Source organism: Macadamia integrifolia, unplaced genomic scaffold (assembly GCF_013358625.1).
Source record: "Macadamia integrifolia cultivar HAES 741 unplaced genomic scaffold, SCU_Mint_v3 scaffold69, whole genome shotgun sequence".
Lineage (NCBI taxonomy): Eukaryota > Viridiplantae > Streptophyta > Magnoliopsida > Proteales > Proteaceae > Macadamia > Macadamia integrifolia.
In genome coordinates this window covers 512,891-532,600 of record NW_024870513.1, presented here as the reverse complement: position 1 = coordinate 532,600, position 19,710 = coordinate 512,891, and the positions used below count along the sequence as shown (strand labels likewise).

The following is a 19,710-nucleotide window of genomic DNA, read 5'->3' as shown; positions in this document are numbered from 1 at the left end:
TTCCCCCTTGTATATTATTCCTCTTAGTAATGAATTATTTATTCATCCAAAAAAAAAAAAATTTGTTCAAATTGCGAGAAGTATTCACATTTGATTTTCTTGCAAAAGCTGCTCAATAGTCTACCTTTCTATCAACACATGACACAAACAACCCTTTTCGTTTCAACTTCCGACAAAGTTTTAACCCTGCTGGCATTAATGTAAAGAGCTATCTGCAGAAAGTAAGTATTCTTGTAATCTCCTTCACTCGTTGGAATATAGGGGCAAGAAACAAATCTTGATCATTTCATTCAATAGTGATTATCACCACTAGAGATTTCTCAAGAGATGGACAATCTCAGTAGAAAGTTGGCAGGCTTGAAATCTCCTTCACTCGATATAATAGATTATAGGACCGAAAGATAAATCTTGATCGCTCCATTCAATAATTATTATCACCACTGGAGATGCTCAATAGATGGATAAGCTCATCGTCCAGCTCACTACGTTGTAGCGATCGAGATTTTTGTGTGTATATATACAGTAGAGGCAGATTATTCATTCACATGAGTTTAACGACTATTCAAACGGAAGAGAACGCATTTCTTCAATCTTGATCTGGTGCCATTTCGGCACATTTGTCGTTCAACAGCAGCTTATAACAATCAGCGTCCGATACCCGGATTTCTAATATGTAAATGAGAACAGAAAGCAGACGGAGAATACGAATGTGTGAGTTGTTGAAGAGGGAGAGGAGTACCTTGGCATGGTTCCAAGTGTTGGAAACGGTAAGAGGTCCTTTATCCTTGATGATCTGATATATATTATGAGCGATGGTGGATGCCTCTTGGGGTGGCACTTTCGGGTTGATCTTCCTCAGATTTGGAGCGCGTTTCCGCGAAAAATACCTCACGAACGTCTTAACGGCGCCTCCCCCGACCCACATCTCCACGCAAATCTCTTTAACTAGCTCAATCCGAACAGCGAGCAATCTCTGATTCTCTCCTTGAAATTTTGCTGGTTCTATTTAGTCTATATACTGCAGTACACTGCAGTAGTTCAGTTAAATAGTCGAGAATGGGCTTTGCGCAGGTTCCTTCTCACACTAATTTCTCTACAGAAGAATATCGGTACCTGGTCGCGTGGCACTGCATCAGCGTAGGGTCAATGACTTTTTTTTCTTTGGTAAGATCAATGACCAATCATGTTGTAGTATCATTGTGGATGAGATTGTCATGGGGGCAGGAAGGTAATTTTATAGATTCCTATATTGATACGCAGAAACTGCATTAGGTAGCATTCTTTTCTTTATTATTATCTTAGGAGAGTTCTACAAGTAAGGTGGCTAGTGCGAGCTTATCAAAAAATGTGTAAAATCAACAAATGCGAGATTTCTACATTTCATGAGGGGTGGGGCGGTCATTTTGCCCCTAAGTCTAGGCATAAAAGCCACGATGCCTTTCATGTATATTTTTCCTATTTGTCATCTGCTCTGAATATGCTTCATTCTTTTTTTTTTTTATTTAATGCATACATAAAATCTGAACTATTAACTGAGTAGTATATAGTGGTGACTCTAGTGACAATACCTCTCATTTAGGTATGTTGGTTGTTACTTATATTTAAAGTTATAGGCTATAGAGAAATATTGGTGTTCTTGAACAGTGGTATGGGGAAATGTTAAACACACCGCTGAAGAACCCAACATCGGCTTTGCCCATTTTCGATTGAATCTATTTTAACTAAGGGATATTTCTTTGCTATGTCCATCTCTACCTCATTTTATTGGTATTCTACTACAAGCCCATTTAAGAGACTAATAAAGAGGGCATGTTTAAAGCCCGTTATAAATTAAGTAGGTAGATAGCCCCATTAAGGGCCGATTATGACAAGCCGATTAGAGCCCGAGATCGATCGACCCGATTATCAACCTTATCATGATTTATGCCCCTAAGTAAGCCTGCTTAGCTAAATGAACATTCACGATACAACCTTAGAAATTGGCCTATCCCATTTAGGCCTGACCGAGACTGACCTAGCCTAACCGCTTCACACCCCTAGTTTGAAGGACCCAAGTGATTAGTTCTTCCCCTATATAGGAAGGCAGTGTCCAAATAATTGTACATGTCACCCAAGGGTAAGGTCAATTGAGCAGTTTATGGAGCTTCGTAACAATTTTTTAAGAGTATAGATATATCCCTTTATAGAGTATAGATATATCCCTTTCTTTTACTAGCTTTCATTGGACATTTTTGACATGGACTATATTGATACTATATCATATTTTGACCATTTTACCTTATGTATGTACCGTATCATCGATAATGCCCATATATCGATATTGACTTTGGCCAATATTGATATGAATTAACCAACTTATTGATTCTTAAAAGTGGGCTAGTTAACTCAGTGGATCATCTAATTTATTATTGAGAAAAATAAGCCTAAAAGGCAGTGTGACCCTTGCACCCAAACATAGTGGGCATTGAAATGACCGCTCCACCCCTCATGAAAGGTGAAATTCCACCCCGATTGGTGCTTATATTGATATGCCAATTGACTCACATGATTGTGTAGAAGCCATACTGCCTTTGAGGGAACCTCTTTTTTTTTTTTTTTTTAACCGAATACTGGATTTTTTTAAAATTATATGTAGGCAGAGAACAATATATATATATATATATATATATATATTTATTTATTGATTTATTTTTTGTTGGGTAAAACATTGGCTAACATCAACTGACGGACAAAAGCATTTACCATTCTTTTATGGCAATAGCATTTAACATTGATATATACTTTTTTGGGGTAAAACATTGGATAATATCAAATTCCCTCTCATTTCTCGAGTTTCACATTGTACTTTAGCGACGTTCATCTGCAGATTGAGCTATCAACTGTGTCTAGGAAGATGATGAGTCCATGATATTAGGCTCGTCCCGGATATCAGGATGATTTCAGTTTCAACGGCACAATTTGGCAATTCCATTGCCGTAATCTCTTGGGCCTTTCCAGCACCTCGTCTCTCCGTTCGTTTCATAACGCGAGCCTTTCTCAGGCAGTTGCATTCGAACTCGAACGACGTTGCTCGGAAATCAGCTGTTCTGCACGACAGTCTCCGGGTACTGGAATGGGACAAGGTCTGCGATTCAGTCGCATCTTTCGCCGGCACACCCCTGGGTCGTGAAGCAACGAAGGTCACTCCATCCATTGCGGCTTTTCTTATGCTATCTTAGTCAGCGGGCGTGCTCTTGTTTTTTGTTTCCATTTAAATGGTATTCGCAGTGCTTCTGATAGTTTATTTTCTTCGTCTCCCTTCCCACTCTCCCAGACACAACTATGGTCACTGAATCAAAGTTACGAAGATAGCAGGGCACTTTTGGCCGAAACCAATGCTGCTGTTGAAATGCTCAAGTACGGTGGTTTTGTCATGGACTTAAGTGGCATCGATGTAGTTACGGTGAGATTCTTATCCACGGGATAATGGTCCTCTTATTTTCTTCGCTACATGTCTAAATGTGGACCACATAGTTTAGCACGGTGTTTCTGGTCTTTTTCTTTGTTGTTGCTTGGCTTCTGCAAGTGATTGAGATCGCAGAGCTGTTACCTAACCCCAAATACTCAATACACTTTCGCAATCTATACAGCTATTAGTTAAATGCAAAACCCACAGTATAACATCTATCAGTATTCTCATAAACTCGGGGCGAAGAAGGATAAAAGTGATGGCGAAAAACGCTCTGGATTGATATCCTCTTGCATGAAGGTTTCATACAAAAATTAATGGGGAGGAAATGGGTTATTTGAGAACACAAGTGTAGTTACTCCACGTGGTCTTAGCTTTTCATATGTGTTGATAATATTCTGTGCTGCTGGATTCGTCTCAACCTTGTCCACCCCAGTGTGAACTGCATAAATGAGATCACTTCTCAATGCAAGCCTATGCTTGTATTGGTACTTGGGGTTTAGATAGTATGCCGAAAATAAATAATACAAAATAATGAGTATGCAAAAGTGTATGTCAAAATTTTCAAGTTAAAGTAAGGTGAATAAAGTAAAACTAACCAGCCCTATGTAGAGGATGCATGAGCTGCCTCTCCCAACAGTCCTTGATTATGGCAAGGAACTTCTTGTTACCCTTTATGTACACCGCCTCCACCTCCATCTTCATCATTTCAATTGCTGCCCATATGATTGGTAAGGTGGGTTTTTTCTGTGAGTTGACCAACCTCAAGACGCTGACAATCGGGTCTCATATCCTCATCACCTTCTTGAGGTCATCCCACTAGCAATAGTTGCATGAGCAACTTTTCCTCCCTGAGAATTAGATCCCTCCTAGTAAACCATTCCTCTGAAGTGAACATGGACCTCAGTCCAGACTTCTTCCTCTCAAAGCTCCTTAGCGCGATATAGTTTGTCGCGAATCTTGTCAGCTTTGGCCTCACCAAGTCACCACCACATTTGCTCTTCAACAATTGTAGAGCAAAGCCATGCTTGTATACATAGGTAGTCACTTGCCTTGCTTTTTCAACAACTTTTTGTACAATCTTCAAACTTTCCAATGTTTTAAACATGAGATTAATGCAATGGGCTGCATAAGGAGTCCAAAATAGATGGTATATGCAATTGTTCATTAGTTTTTCACTAGCTTTCTTAAAATTACTCCCATTGCTAGTAACAATCTGAACCTCATTCTTTACCAGCTTTTTCACCATCTTGTAAATGTATTTTCCATCATTCTTCTGACTAGATGCATCAACTGACTCGAGGAAGATAGACCTTCCATCACAATTTACTATAAAATTGATGATGGACAGTCTAGTGGGTCTAATCCATCCATATCACATCACAATCACTCCATAGTACTCCCACATCGGCTTCAGCTCCTCAATGTAATCCATCAACTCTTGCTTATGCTTTGGCAAATAAATATTGTACATCTCATATGCATTGGGCCCTTTCACACCTGGCCTAGCCCTACCAATCTCATCCAACATGTTTTGATAATATGATCTTATGGTGACATTGGCTGGAATGCTATGGTAGAAAGCATACTTAGAGAAATCCATTCCCATTGTCTCGTTTACATTGGTCCATGCTTGCTTCAACTTTAATTATCTTGAGTCCTACACTATTTTGAGTCCTGCTTCTAAAATAGTGCAGGATCAGCCCGAAGAACCTCAACATTCTGGTTACGAGATGGTGGTGGGGGTGGGGTTTGGTCCCTCACACTCTGGGACCTCAATGGAATCTTGGGCTCTCTATGTCTCAACCTCCTCCACCTCCTTTGTGGCTCAGGGTTTTCTTCAATCTGTCGAGATGAACCAGCTCCCCTAGCCCTGTGGACACGTCTTTCCTCGTAAATATTAAGATGGTCTTTGCTCACTACGAAAGCCCTCCTCAGTTGTGCAGCCTCTTGTGCCGTTTCTACATCATCCAAGTCATGCTTATCATTGTCATAATCTTGCTCTCCCAATTCTGGCAGCGTCTCTAGACAAGCATCATGATATTCTTCCCTAATTGCTCTCTTCTCCTTCTCTCTTCTTAGATGTTCTAACATACTCCTCTTTACTCATTAGAAACATTATGGCAACCCAACACATTTTTGTCTCTACCAGCAAGATGCCACTTTAGTAGTGGCCCCACCTCCCCCGATTTTTTTTATTTTTTTCTACAATAATTACACTCTGATTTTCTCTTGTTAGCTATAAGAGGTCTCCCATGAAGCCATACAATGTCCCCACCTCTTTTATCCATTTTGCAATACTAAAAACCTTGGTACCAACACTGTTCCAACAAAAAGTGACCAATTATTAACATATACACATCAATTATGGCTTATGAAAACAATTAAAGGTTATTGTAAATTCCCCACTAAGTATTGTATCTATTTAAAAATATTAAAAAAAAATAATTTGGTAATAATTATTTAATTAATGAACAATAATTAATTAAAAAACATCACATTGTTAATCAATCTTGATTGTAAATGAATTTCTAATAAATTCAAGATTTTTCTTGATTTTTCAAACCATAACAAAATATTTTCATAATTATTTAAATTTTTTAAAAATAATTTCAGCAAATATTTACATTTTTTTTAAAAAATAGTTAAAAAAATCGAAACCGTCACGCCATAGATCGGCCAGTGGTGTTAAACATATATTTAATTGAACATCAAACATCAAATATTGACCATACCTTTTTCATATATATGTTGTAGGAATGTATTTTAATAAACAGAAAAAAAAATTTGATATGCAAAAAAAAAAAATCCGACACCGTGAATGCGTAGATAAGGTCATTCTAACTGATATATATATATAAATTTGACAACATTCTACTATATTTCTAAGTATATTCTACAAACAAAAATGATTCTTTGGGAATATGGGATTTACCTTTATGGTCTAAGCTCCCTTCCTTGGGTAGATTTACTATGAATGTGCAAGATCCAAGCTTAGAATGAAGATTTGATGGCATAGTCACAAAATCTTGAGTGTTTTCCTAAGTTTCCCACTTCACAGAGTTGAAATAGGGGGGAGAGGGTTGAAATCTCGAGCAAGTGTGCTTATTTGCCATTTTAGAAGGCCTTTTGTAAGGGCTGGTTGAACCAAAAGGTTCGAATCCATTGGTTTAGTGACCGAAATGTGGGAAATTTGGTCGAAACTGGTCGAAACCTCGGGATCCTTCGATCAAGGATTACAGTATCGGTATCGATCTCCATATCGTTTGGCCAAAATTAATTGGGAGGTATCGTATCGTATCGGAGATACGCTAAGATATGCTAAAGATATGCATATAAATGGATAGGAAACACTTTTTTGTACACTTTTGCATGAAAAATAGTTAAAAAAACTATAGATAACATGTATTATCCATAAACAATAAATTGAGAGTATCTCACTAAGAATCCAAGGTTTGTAATTATCCCATAAATGTAAAATTCTTGTTCCCAATCTTGATTTCCATTTTAGTTAGAGAGAAGAATGTTGGCAGCAACTTCAGAACAAAAACCCCTAAAAAAATTGTGTTATTTCAAAAAATGACCCATTTTGGTCATTATATGACCGTAGCGCACCATATTGATACGTATCATATTGAATCGGTGTGCATTGGTCAATACATACCGATACGTACATTTCACCTCATTTTTTAAATTTTCATAGAGTATCGGTACGTATCGATGTGTATCGTTGGTGTATCGGTATGTATCGTAGGATACATATCGATACAAAAGGTTTTTAAAATTTCCTTGTATCATATTAGTAATGGCCAATACAGATACGTATAGACCGATACGGTACGATACTTAAACCATGCCTGTGATACCATCGAAATGGTTGAAATTTTGAACATTTCGGTCGAAATGTTAAACTGTGACCAGAACTCTATCTGTCTTACAGGCAATCCTGGAGTCACCACATCTTTTATTGTGCCTAGTAAATTTCAAGTTTTGATAAACTTTTTTTTCAAGCCAGACCATGTAAGTCATCACACTGATATCATCAAGACAGTAATTTAAGGTTTCCACTAAGGAAAAAAAATCGAAATGGTCACCTCCGTGGTAACCAACTAATTGAGATTTTTTTTTTTTTTCCAAATATCGAATATCTTTTACTTTAACAGCCTACCTGCTGAATTGTAATGCATAAACATCCATTTTCTTCTCTGGACATCACGATTCACAATTTACAATATATTAGTGTTCATGATTGTGGGTAACTTTTCATTTGTCTATCTAAAAGGTGAAATCTGCTATCCAACATGTTTCGAGGGGTTTTCCAGTCTATGGGAATGAAGCAACTGCCATTGCTGATCTTCTCCAATTTGCCAAAATGGTTCAGTTTAATCTTAATTGTGCACTCAAGGAAGATGCAGATTGGTACAACCGCTTCATGCCTCTCTCAGAAGTGGTATTCTTCCCTTTCAGACCAGAGCTTGTACTTTTTTATCATACCTTCTAATCTCTATGGTTTAATGTTATTGCTATTTGTAACTGACCTGTAGATAATTGGATGGGTCATAAATCAACAGCTGGTGAAGTCAATACAGCAAGTCATAGATGAAAATGGCTCCGTCAAAGATTCTGCGGTTTATTCTTAATGCCTAATTATTATTTTTATTATTGCTTCCTTTCATTACTTGCATGGTTACTTGAATATCACTGCTTCTGCATTAATTCTTTATTGAATCATATAAGAAAATTGTTGATCAGTAATTTTAGATTCTTAGGCATACATAATCAGTTTGTGCTGAATATTTTGTCATTCACCCTGGCCCGACATTCCATAATCTGATTTTTCATGATAAAAATACCTGTCTAATATTACAGAGCTCAAGCCTTAAGCGTGCACGTGATCGGATGCGGATGCTTGAGGGGAAGGTGAGTTACATCTGCCAGTTCTAATTATGATTATTCTGCTAAGTAGATGTGGTTGATTGGAGATTCTTTTTCTCTACCCACACAAGGTTAATATTATTTCGTTGCATGTAAGTGGAGAATGATGATTTTTATATTCTGTTGAAAAGAAAAAGGCAAACAGAAAAAGCACAAAAAACACATGGGTTATGATCTGTGGCCATGTTACAAGTCTAGAATCCTGCAACCAGATTAGAGAAGAGGAAGTAAAGGAGAGAAGAAGTAAGAGAGAAGAGAGGAAGAAGTTGAGAGGAAGAGAGCTGAGAAGAATAGAGTTTCTTGTTTTTTCTTCTTATTTTGAGCTCTAAGGCCTTTACACCTTATACAAAGGATGTGGAGAAGAATCAAGTCTTCCTACCACCAAACTCTTATCTACCATTGTTAATGCCCACAAGCTCTCACCCACTATCATTAATGGAGGTGCTGCCACCTATCTACCTATCTTTGACAATAGTGGCAGCCTCCCTTTGTTGACAATGGCTCTCACCTAACATTGACAGTGGAGGAGGCTACCACCTAGCTTTGACAATGAAGGCAGCCTCCTTTGTTGACAATGGTGGGAGCCTTACTTAATACTAATAAGATTAAAGTATCCCTAGAAACTCCACAGACCACACACGGAGGATACAATTAAAAGCTATGGATCTGTTGTAATAATGGGTTTTAGGGAAAGTGTCAGATTCCAGATGGGTCTTTAGGTCCTTAAGGTGTTTAATGGTCCTTGTAATATTCTTAAATAAAGAGAGCTGGTGTTATATTTAACATAAATCATTACCCCATCCAACATGGTATTAGAACCTTTGGATCCAAAACTCTAGGGTTTCCTCCCATCTCCCATCTTTTTCTCCCTTTTTTTGTTTTTTCTCTCTCCCAACGCCTCCCTCCATCTCTCTTCTTCTGCTTCTCTCTCTCATTGGGAGTTCCTCAAACCACCAAGAGAGCCACTAGCCTTCGTCTCTCCCTCACTTGGGCCCTCAGACTCTCTTCTCCAATGATCTGAGATGCCTAATGCCTATATCCATCAAATTTTCGGGGTTCTCTCCCTGAAATTGACTTTTTGGTGCCAAGGTACTTTTTCCCTGTTTGATGCACCGATCATCTTGATGTTGGTTGCAATTGGTGCTACTAATCATTATAGTGGTATGCACCAGCCACTTTACCGTCTCAGGACTGTTCCAGAGCTATTCCCAAAATCGATTTGTAACGGTTTTCACCCCTTTATTGATTTTTGGGACTTTCACCCTTTTTCCTACTTTTTGGTGTTTTTTGGTGCTTCTTCTACCTCCGGCTGGTGCCTCTTCCATTAGCACAACCCCCTTAAGTTGCAATCATGTCTATTAGCTCTTCTGCTTCCAGTGGTGGAGACACCTTAGCTGTTCCCACCTTTCCTCCTTGTGTTATCAAGCTTGATGGCACAATTTATCTTATGTGGTGAAGTTCGATTTGTATCTCCATCAAGAATCATGGCTATTACTGGTACCTCACTGGAAGCATGAAGTGTCCGACCACAGGCCCTGAGATTGACAAGTGGGAGTGTGCCAACTCTCTGGTTATGCCCTTGTCAACTCCATGCAGCCACAACTTTCACGTGGCTATTTTCTTTTTGACTCTGCTGCGAAGATCTGGAAGTCTGTCCAAGATATTTATTCTTAAGCGAGGAATGATGCTCAAGTCTGAACTGTGTTAGAAGGTTCATGACTTGAGATAGAGGGCTCACACTGTCACAGTATTACTCTGAGTTGTGCACACTGTGGACTGAGGTGGAATTTTATGCAGAGTATACTCCTTCCTCTCCTGCGGATTTCACCGGATTTCAGAAACGAGAGGACAAGATCCGGGTTTATAAATTTCTAGCAAGTCTGAAAGTGGAATTCGTTCAGCAAAGGTCCGAGGTTCTGAGCCGTACTCCCTTTCCTACCTTGGATTAAGCCTGTGTTGTGATCCAACTTGAGGAGAACTGTTGTACCACTATACTTCCACAGCATATTGTCACTCCCACTGAGAGATATGCACTTGTCTTTGGCACTCAATCCTTCAGCGCAGTTGCACAGTCTGGTGGCTCCTCTACAAGAGTTCCAATAAAGTGTCATTACTGTGGGAAGGAGCGTCACTCCAAAGAGCACTGTTGGAAGCTTTATAACTGTCTTGTTGATACAACTGGAAAAAGGCGAGGGAAGGGTCGTGCCGGTATTCCTGGTCAGGCCAACTATACTAAGGTCCTAGACTCTGACTTTGCTCTTAGCACATTAGCAACATCGCTTTCTGATAAGCTTACAGCCCTCTGGCGCCTTCTGACACATCTGGACTCTCCTGCATCAGACACTACGAGCTTTGCTTATTCTACCCCTTGGATTATAAACTCTGGGGGCTTCTGATCATATAACAGGTTAGTTGTTTTTTTCTTACTAAACACTACCTGTCTTGGTAATGATAAGGTTAGGTTGGCTAATGGAACTTATTTCACTATTTTGGGAAAGGACTATGTTAGCTGTACTCCTTTATCCCTTTCTACTGTATTGCATGGTCCCTCTTTTCCTACTATCCTATTATCCATTAGTAGTCTTACTTCTAGTCTTTATTGCAAAGTCACTTTTTTCCCGTCTCATTGTGTTTTTTAGGATCTAGTGACAGGGGCAACGATTGGCTCTGGTTGGATGCGTGGTGGTCTATATTTGCTTGATGATGACTTAACGTTTGTCTCTAGTCAGGCTCTTCAGATATCTTCTACGTCACATCCCATCTTTGAGTTATTATAGTGGCATCGTCTGTTGGGACATCCTCCCCCTTTGGGAACTTTAGCTAGGGGTTTTCCTTTTAAAAATTGTAATTCAAGTCAGTTTTTGGTGAGGCATGTGTAATTGTCTTTTGCTGTCAGCCTGGTTAGTACATGCATGATCCCTACTCGACACATATGGAAGTTGTGCTGCGTATTCTTCGTTACTTGAAACTGCCCTAGGACGTGGCATCCTTTTTTCTCCTCATGATCACCTTAGGGTGGAGGCCTTCGTAGACGCTGATTGGGTAGGTTCTCTTAATGACTGTAGGTCTACTACTAGTTATTGCACCTTTGTTGGTGGTAACCTTGCTACAAGGCGAAGCAAGAAGCAAGCCATGGTTGTCCGGTCAAGTGTTGAGCAGAGTTTTGTGGTATGGCTCATGGCATTTGTAAGCTCGTATGGCTTTATGGTCTTCTCACATATTTGATTGTCCTTGCTACCTTTCCTATAAAGTTCTTTTGTGACAGCAAAATTTGCCATCAACATTACTCAGAACCCTTTCCAGCATGATCTAACCAAGCATGTGGAGATTGATCGACGCTTCATTAAAGGATATGGGTCTTATCATTGTGCCTTTTATCCCTAGTAGTGAACAACTGGCTGGTGTATTGACTAAAGGGCTTAGTAGTAATATGTTCCATCCTATTATCTGCAAGTTGGGCATATGTGATATCTATGCACCAGCTTGAGGGGGAGTGTTGTAATAATGGATTTTAAGGAAATTGTCGTATTCCAAACAGGTCCTTAGGTCCTTAAGGGGTTTATTGGTCCTTGTAATATTCTAGAACTTTCTCTTTCTTCTATTATAAATAAAGAGGGCTGTTATTATATTTGACACAAGTTGTTACCCCATCCAACGGGATCAAAAAATTATGAATGATTATATTTTTCCTGTTCTTTATTTGAAGTAGTGGAAGGATATTTCTTGATGTCCAAAGGAATAATGACTGTTAGTCCATGAGTAAATTAGAAATGCTGATGTTCAAATGGATTTCATTGTGCTGAGTATCTTAAAATTCAATGGTTCATTTCTGCTCAACTTTTTGTCCTTTGTTCCGGGGTTACATTGAAAATAAATAAGAAAGGAATAACGTTTATTCAAAAGAATCTGGTGCAAACTGACACTGTCTCCACATCAAAATATGAAATTTGTGCTTTTGTATATATTGATATTAAAACTTCATTATAATTATGTAAATGAAAAAAGAATGCATCCGAGTTCAAGGGCCGGTTCATATTTGAACCTTTATACAAAATATAGGGAAAAAGACGAACCACATCCACAGCCTCTTGATTCACAACTTGGAAAAAGAAAAAAAGAACTATTTGAGTTAGTGGGTTCAAATAATAAAGTGAGAGGATAATGGGTTGGGTTGCAAACCAGTAAACTCTCCTAATGAGCAAAACCACAAGCTAGGAGAAGAATGTGGCGATTTTTTTGTTAATGTAATGAAATACCAGAGGTTGGTAGGGAAGCTGATCTATCTATCTTTGACTCGCTCAGATATCGCGTATGCAGTTGGGGTGGTCAGTCAATTTATGCATGTCCCCAGGAGTGGGTACTTGGATGTTGTGTATCATATCCTCAAGTATTTGAAGTCCACCCTATGGAAAGGACTATTATATGCCAGGAACAACCATCTAAGGATTGAGAATTATACTAATGCGGATTAGGCTGGTTCAGTTTCTTATAGACGATCTACATCAGGATATTGTACATTTGTGGGAGGTAATTTGGTCACATGGAGAAGCAAAAAATAACCTTTTGTGGACTGTTCCAATGTTGAGGCAGAGTTTAGGGCTATGGTTCATGGATTGTGTGAACTCCTATGGTTGAGAAGGCTGGTCCAAAAGTTGAGATTTGATACGGAGGCACCTATGAGACTCTATTGTGACACAAGGCTGCCATAAGTATGCACACAACCCTGTACAACATGACAAGACAAAGCATATTGAGGTGGGCCAACATTTCATTAAGGAGAAGATTGACTATGGCTACATTTGTACTCCTTTTGTGAAGAGAAGAAATCAGTTGGCTGATATCTCCACCAAGGGCCTCATCGCCCATCTGTTTAGTGCCCTTTTATGCAGGCTGAGAATGTATGGCATTTATTCTCCAGCTTAAGGGGGAATGTTAGAGTTTATGTATTAAGGGAAGTTTGGGCACTAGTTTAGTATTTTGTTCTTTTATGTTGTATTTTACATTTTTATCTTTTACCTCCCTAGGGAGGTGATGTACATCGAGCCTGCAAAAGAAGGGGGCTGCTGGTTCCATCAGACCAGACCAGCCAGCCCTAGTGTTGGCCCATAGAGCCAACCCAAAACTCGAAATTACTGTTCACATAATTTGGTCCCTTTTTTGTTTCCTTTTTGTGTTAACAAGTAGCCAAAGTTAGTTTTAGTATTCTGGAAGAGTCCTTTATGGTCTTATGTCAGTTTCTTAGTGAACCAGTCAGTGATTAGTTGCTAAAATCGGTTAGTTTCCTTTTTGGTTTTGTTTCTAAATTGTAAGGCTGTACCCTCTATTATATAAGAGGAGTTGGATGTAATACTTTGAGTATTAATGAAAGAACGAAATATACCTCCATTGCTGCTCCTTATTCCTGAGATAGGATGTTCAACAACTGAGATGGTTGTGGGTGAGTGGCCCAGGCCGAGATAGCCATTCCCCTACCCCCTTCTCCGTTCTTCCTTTTATTTTTTTTTCTTTCTCTACTATTTAAAGTGAGAATGAAGGCTTGAAGCCCTCTAAGATTGTTAATTAGAAGACACACACACAACGTATCTATTTTCAGTTACAAGGTTTTCCCTGAAAGAATGTTCTAGTGCATATCTCCCAAACTAGATCTCTAATTTCTGCAGGATTTTGAGGGTTTCTTGAGGACCTTTGGATGACCACTTGATCCAAATTTGAGGATCATCCGACACTTCCAGCCTTAGTTTTTGAAGAATTATCAAAAGTTTTCTCTTTCTTGCAACCAACAGATATCTCAATTCAGGCTGCAGAATTTTCTCAATTTTTTATGGTTTGTTCCCTCATATAGGATCTTCATTCTATCCAAAATTCAGCTCTATCTGAGTTGTGGCTTGTGAGTAGTCGAAATCTCCTCTGTTGAGCGGCTTGAGCCCTATTTTTCCAGATCTGAGCTTTCTGTTGAAACTGGACTTGATCGACATGTTGGAGTTTATGATCGATCCTACTAGGACTAATTACTCCTTGGTAATTTAGTTTTACATCAGGAGGTGTATGTGATTTCTTCGTGTTAGTAAATGAAATAGGTGAGAGGAATCTTTTCTCTCCCACATTTTGTTGCACATCTCCTTCTCTCTTCTTCTCCTCTCTTCTCTTCTCACCTCTTACCTTCTGAGAGGGAGGGAGGGAGGGAGAGAGGGTGGGGGATATGGTCTCTGCTCTTCTTGATGCTTTCGACTGACAAGCTTTTAATGGTTTTTTTTTTGTTGCTTACGTTTTTTTTTTGGGAAGAGAAAAGAAAAAAAATATGTTTCTTCTGTATTTCTCTAATGTGGCTGGTACGCTTTATTTTTTGGATAAATAAAAGAATTCATTACCAAACAGGAGAAGGGAGAGGGGGGAGAAGGGGACTGAGCCTAATCCCTTAAAAAGAGGGAAGACACATAAAAAAACAAAAGGAGGACCCCAACAATAGGAAAAATTGAGGGGATACATCAAGAGGGGAATGCCATAGGGGGGATATGATAGTGATGGATATCCCATGACCATGGTTTTAAGTATCGGTGCATATCGTGCCGTATCGGCCGATACATATCCGTATCGGTAGGCATCGGCACGATACATACCAATACGCTACGGGGAATTTTGGGCCCCCTTTTACGTATCGCTGTATCGTGCGTATCGTACCGTACAGTATCGGTACCGATACGTACGATACTCTACGATACGAACTTTTGAAAATCTGAAAATTCCAGAGAGTATCGGTACGTATCGGTACCGTATCGGTATGTATCGACCGTATCGTGCAGTATCGAGCCGTATCATACTGTATCGGTACCGTATCGACTGAAAATATGAAAATTCCCGTGAATGTGCCTTTTATTGTTTGAAACAAACACTTCAAACTCTCACCAATAGTTTTCTATATTTCTCTTCTTTCTTCCCCTTTGATTCACACACCTTTTTGGAGACTCAAATGGTAGATTGAAAGAAACATTGTCGAAGTGAATGGTTCAAAGAATGAGAAAAACATAGTCCAAGAAGAACCTTGAACTTGAAAGTTGAAAATTTTGAATAGTAAGTTCTTGAATCTTTACTCACTTTTTTCAACTTTAACCTTAGATTTTCAAGTTTTTTTACAAGTCTAAGGTTCATCATAGGGGTGTCAACCAGTCCAGTCGGTTCGGTTTCGGTCGGGCTTAATCGGGCTTGAAGACTTTCAAAGGGTACACCGTGTCCGCCCATTTAACTAATCGGGCTTAGTTATTGAGGGCATGGTACACTTTATATTCGGTCGGTCGGCCTCGGGCTATAATCGGGCCACCTTAATCGGGCTTTAGTCGGTCCTTAATTGGGCTACGGACATGTTTAATGTTGAACGGGCTTTAACCGATTTTTAAACGGACCCTCTTTAAAATGTGCTCTTATATTCCGGCCCACTCATGCAAACCCAAAAAAATGACAATAAATTAATAAATGATACCAAATATAACCATTATTTAAAATATGAACATGTTTTTACTTTTTAGTTTTTACTTTCTAATTTGGGGGGTAAAATAGGTATTCTACAATCATTAAAGGGTCGGGCTAGGCCAGTGCACAATAGGCCGGTCTCGATCGAGTGTTAAACGGTCGGTCTCGGTCGGGCGCCCGACGGTCCAAGTAGCAAAACCAAGACCGACCGTCTATAAACGGGCCGGGCTCAAGCCCGACACGTTTAATAAACAGTCCGGGCTCAAGCCCGACACGTTTAATAAACGGTCCGGGCTGGACCGGTCTATAAACGGTCGGTCCCGATCGATTTAGTCGGTTCGGGCCACGAATTGACACCCCTAGTTCATCATACTTAGAATCACATTTTGTGCATCATTATTACATGAAATCATTGGATTTATAAGGATTTACAAACTTTTTTCAAGAGAAAATGAGGGTTTCAATTTATTTCAAATTTCTTAGATCTACTCATGCTCAATGATTAAAAATGTTTAGATTTTTTATATGTTATGTAAAAACAAGTGTTCTACAACTTCCATGGAAAATTTTGATTTTTCTCAAAAAAATATATTTGTCTATCAATACCATACCCTCATCATTTTGAACATTTTCAACTCAATATATTTGTCTATCAATACGATACCCTCCACTTAAGTATTTATGCATTCTACATGTTATATATAACTTTTTTTAACTGTTTTTTTGTGCAAAAGTGTATAAAAATGTGTTCCCTATCCATTTATGTGCGTATCTTTAGCATATCTTAGCGTATCTCCGATACGATACGATACCCTCCGATACGTATCTTAATTTTGACCGACCGATACGGCGACCGATACCGATACTTTAATCCTTGCCCATGACACAACAATGATCCTGTTCCTTGGAGTGTCAAGGACCGTATGATGGCGAAGACAACTAGTTTGGTGCTCATGTCAAAGTAGATGGCTTTCCAAATCTTATCGAAAGATTGAGAGTTGGAAGTCCATCTACGAAGATTTCGCTTTGACTAGAGATGGTTGATAGCAGTGTAGAAGGCCAGTTTCCCAGTTGTGTCACAAATGGAGGAACCACCGTAAGTCATATCAACCTAGATCCATTCTCTACTCAAGGGGAGGATTCTTCACTGGAAGGCTAGCAACTACTAAGAAACCTTTTCCAGACAGAGGGGGAGAAGGGGCAGGAGAAAAAAAAATGATCAGGATCTTCGACATCATTCCAGCAAAGATAGCCGGAGGGAGGGACTGAAATGTGCCGATAGATGAGGAACAACTGTGTGGCAGGCAGTTGAAAAGAACTCGCCAGGCTGTGAAGCTGTGGCTAGGGATGTGACCTTTGAACTAGATGATCTTGAGCTAGGGAGCAAGGGAGCCTGATGAACGAATGTGATTCCAGGCAGAGGCAGAGGTGAACAAGCCCGATGAGGAGGGAGCCAAATGATCTTATCTTCTCTTCCTCGGTGGCCAGGGGGGATGGGGGGAGGGAGGACTAGAGATTCGCAAGGGGGGGAGGGGAGCAAGGAGGGGACCAATCACCAAGAGAGATAATGGAGGCCATAGTAGCAGATCTGGGAAGCCCCGAAGAGTAGAGGACACAAGGAGTGATTAGGGAAAGAAGGATTCCAGGGGGATGCCAAGGATCCAACCAAAGAGAGGTAGAGGAGCCATTGCCAATGGAGTAAGAGATAGCACCCAGGGCAATAGATCTTTTGCTGAGAATGTTGCGGTAGATCCAGGAGGCATCAGGAGAAGGGGAGGCAGTCCACAGGGAATCTTTTTGAGGGGGGAAGAGTAGGCCTAAGAGACCCAGATACTTTCTTTTTGGAGACAATCTTCCAGATGAGAAAAGAAACCGGAAAATGAACCAGACTTAGCAAATACCTGTCCAATTTTTTTTTTCTTGCAGAAAAAAACTCTGATTATAGTTTTTCGAAGTGTTACCAAATGCTGCTTTAGATTCCAATTCTATTAGTACTCTCATGTGTTAACCTGAAGAACCTGCAATACGATATATCTATGGGGTGAGTTACATATGCAGAAATTTATGGTCACTGGATCTTGGTTTAAATGTATTTCACGTCACTTGTACTTACAATTATTAAATACTGAATATTGCTGTCTTTTTTCAATCAGCTATATCAGTTAATGGACAGCATAATTTGGAATGAATCAGTTGATACATCTTCTGTGGTAAGACACCATGGTTTGCAATGAATTTGGAAGGTATCTTTGTTAGTTGTTCTCCCAATTTCTACATTGAATCAGGAAGTGAGTAATATTGATGGAAGATGGGGTATCAAAGCGGGGGCTGATGAGCTTACAAATCTTAAGGGGCTACTGTTGACCAGGTACATTGAATATGTTGCATCGTACATGAACCTTTAGTTAATTTGGTGAACTCTTGAACAAACAATCCTCTGGTGTTTTCCCTATTCTCTATATCTCTTTACTTTAACTGAAGAAATAGAAAATATGGGGAATGGGTTCATGCATGATTGCACACTTCGTGAAATGGGGGTGGGGCTGGTTCGTCATTTCGACCCCCTATTATATCCATTGCATGATTGTATGTATGACCATCTACAGCCATACATATAACCTTCTGCCAAAAAATATTAATGAATTACTTTCTTTAAGATGTCAAACTAGATTTTTCTATACCCTGATCTTTAAATTTTTATGATAATAAGTTCAAGGGTTATAAATAAAGTTATAAAAAATTCCCATTATCATTAGAATTTTTTGGTAGAGAAAATTGTCTGCATGAAGACGTGTTTTCTGGATATACCTTCATGTCATGGGGAGTCCAATGATTCAATGCAATTGAAGGGACCGCTCTTACAATAAGCTCCAGACATGTTCTATCTAAATTGATTGAAAGATAGCAGTGCTGACCAAGAAGTTATACATTCTGGAGCTGAGCTAAGTTTATAGAAGTCACTGATTCCAGAGCAATGAAGTGTAGGAACACATTGGAGAGTACAATTGAGTGCTAAAAATGTAACAATTTCGGGCATATGGCCTGTGATTGTGGGACAGGTTTCTCTTCACTTGAGGTTCTAGGAAAGAGAGTTCAACAAGGAAAGGTAAAGCAAAGCAAGGAGGTACCAAAGGAGGTGGTTAAAAAGAATGCTTAGAAGAAGTCCCAAGCAGTGAGAAAGTCTGGAAAAGATAAAGGCAGTGTGGAGTTGAATGCCATTTCATTTGTTGTACATACTGCTTTTTAAGGCTCAAGACAGACCCTCTCTATGAATTCTAGGCAGTGGTTTCTCGAGCCACATGACTAGGGACAGGAAGAGATTTGAGAAGCTAGATCAGTATGAAGGTTGCTCAGTAAAATTTGGCAACAATGATGGTGCCAAGATTGTTGGGAAAGGCACAATTGCCTTGAACAGTGGCATATTTAAGTCAAATGATGTTCTGTATGTATATCAGGATTGAAACACAATCTGCTTAGTTTCAGTGAGATTTGTGTCAAGGGGCATGGTGATCTTCAACAGGTCCGGCTGTGAGATCAGAAAGGAAAGCAATGACAAACTTGTAGCAGCAGGATCAAGGGTATCAAGAAATCTGTACACTTTAACAGAAAGCTTGGAAGGTTCCGGTTTGATGGGACAGGAGGATGAGCGATGGTTATGGCACAAGAGGTTAGGGCATATTAGGTTTGACAACTTGGCTAAGATTTCATCCAAAAAGGCTATGAGAGATGCTATAAAGAAACCCACCAACAATATTTGTGCATCTTGTTAGAAAGGGTAGTAGACTAGGATTTCATACAAAGCAAAGGAATACTATTCTAGCAGACCCTTGAAGCTTGTGCACACAGACTTTTGCAGACCCATG

General features: G+C 39.4%; 2 protein-coding genes across 4 annotated transcripts in view; one reads left to right on the top strand and one right to left on the bottom strand.

Moving 5' to 3' along the window:
* Window positions 1-1,035, bottom strand: part of LOC122069685 — a 16,516-nt gene extending 15,481 nt beyond the window's left edge. The window contains exon 1 of the mRNA XM_042633751.1: window positions 740-1,035. Coding sequence (XP_042489685.1) covers window positions 740-925 — 186 coding nt within the window. The 5' untranslated portion in view covers window positions 926-1,035. The remainder of the gene's footprint in view (window positions 1-739) is intronic.
* A 1,772-nt stretch (window positions 1,036-2,807) lies between these two features.
* The window catches only part of LOC122069690 (endonuclease MutS2), a 121,277-nt gene continuing 104,374 nt past the window's right edge, over window positions 2,808-19,710 (top strand). For 2 of the 3 annotated variants that reach the window (XM_042633758.1, XM_042633759.1), the window contains exons 1-7: window positions 2,808-3,179; window positions 3,314-3,442; window positions 7,731-7,898; window positions 7,993-8,076; window positions 8,318-8,368; window positions 18,001-18,057; window positions 18,133-18,215. In XM_042633758.1, coding sequence (XP_042489692.1) covers window positions 2,934-3,179; window positions 3,314-3,442; window positions 7,731-7,898; window positions 7,993-8,076; window positions 8,318-8,368; window positions 18,001-18,057; window positions 18,133-18,215 — 818 coding nt within the window. In that variant the 5' untranslated portion in view covers window positions 2,808-2,933. The remainder of the gene's footprint in view (window positions 3,180-3,313; window positions 3,443-7,730; window positions 7,899-7,992; window positions 8,077-8,317; window positions 8,369-18,000; window positions 18,058-18,132; window positions 18,216-19,710) is intronic. The other variant, XM_042633760.1, reaches the window with a different exon arrangement.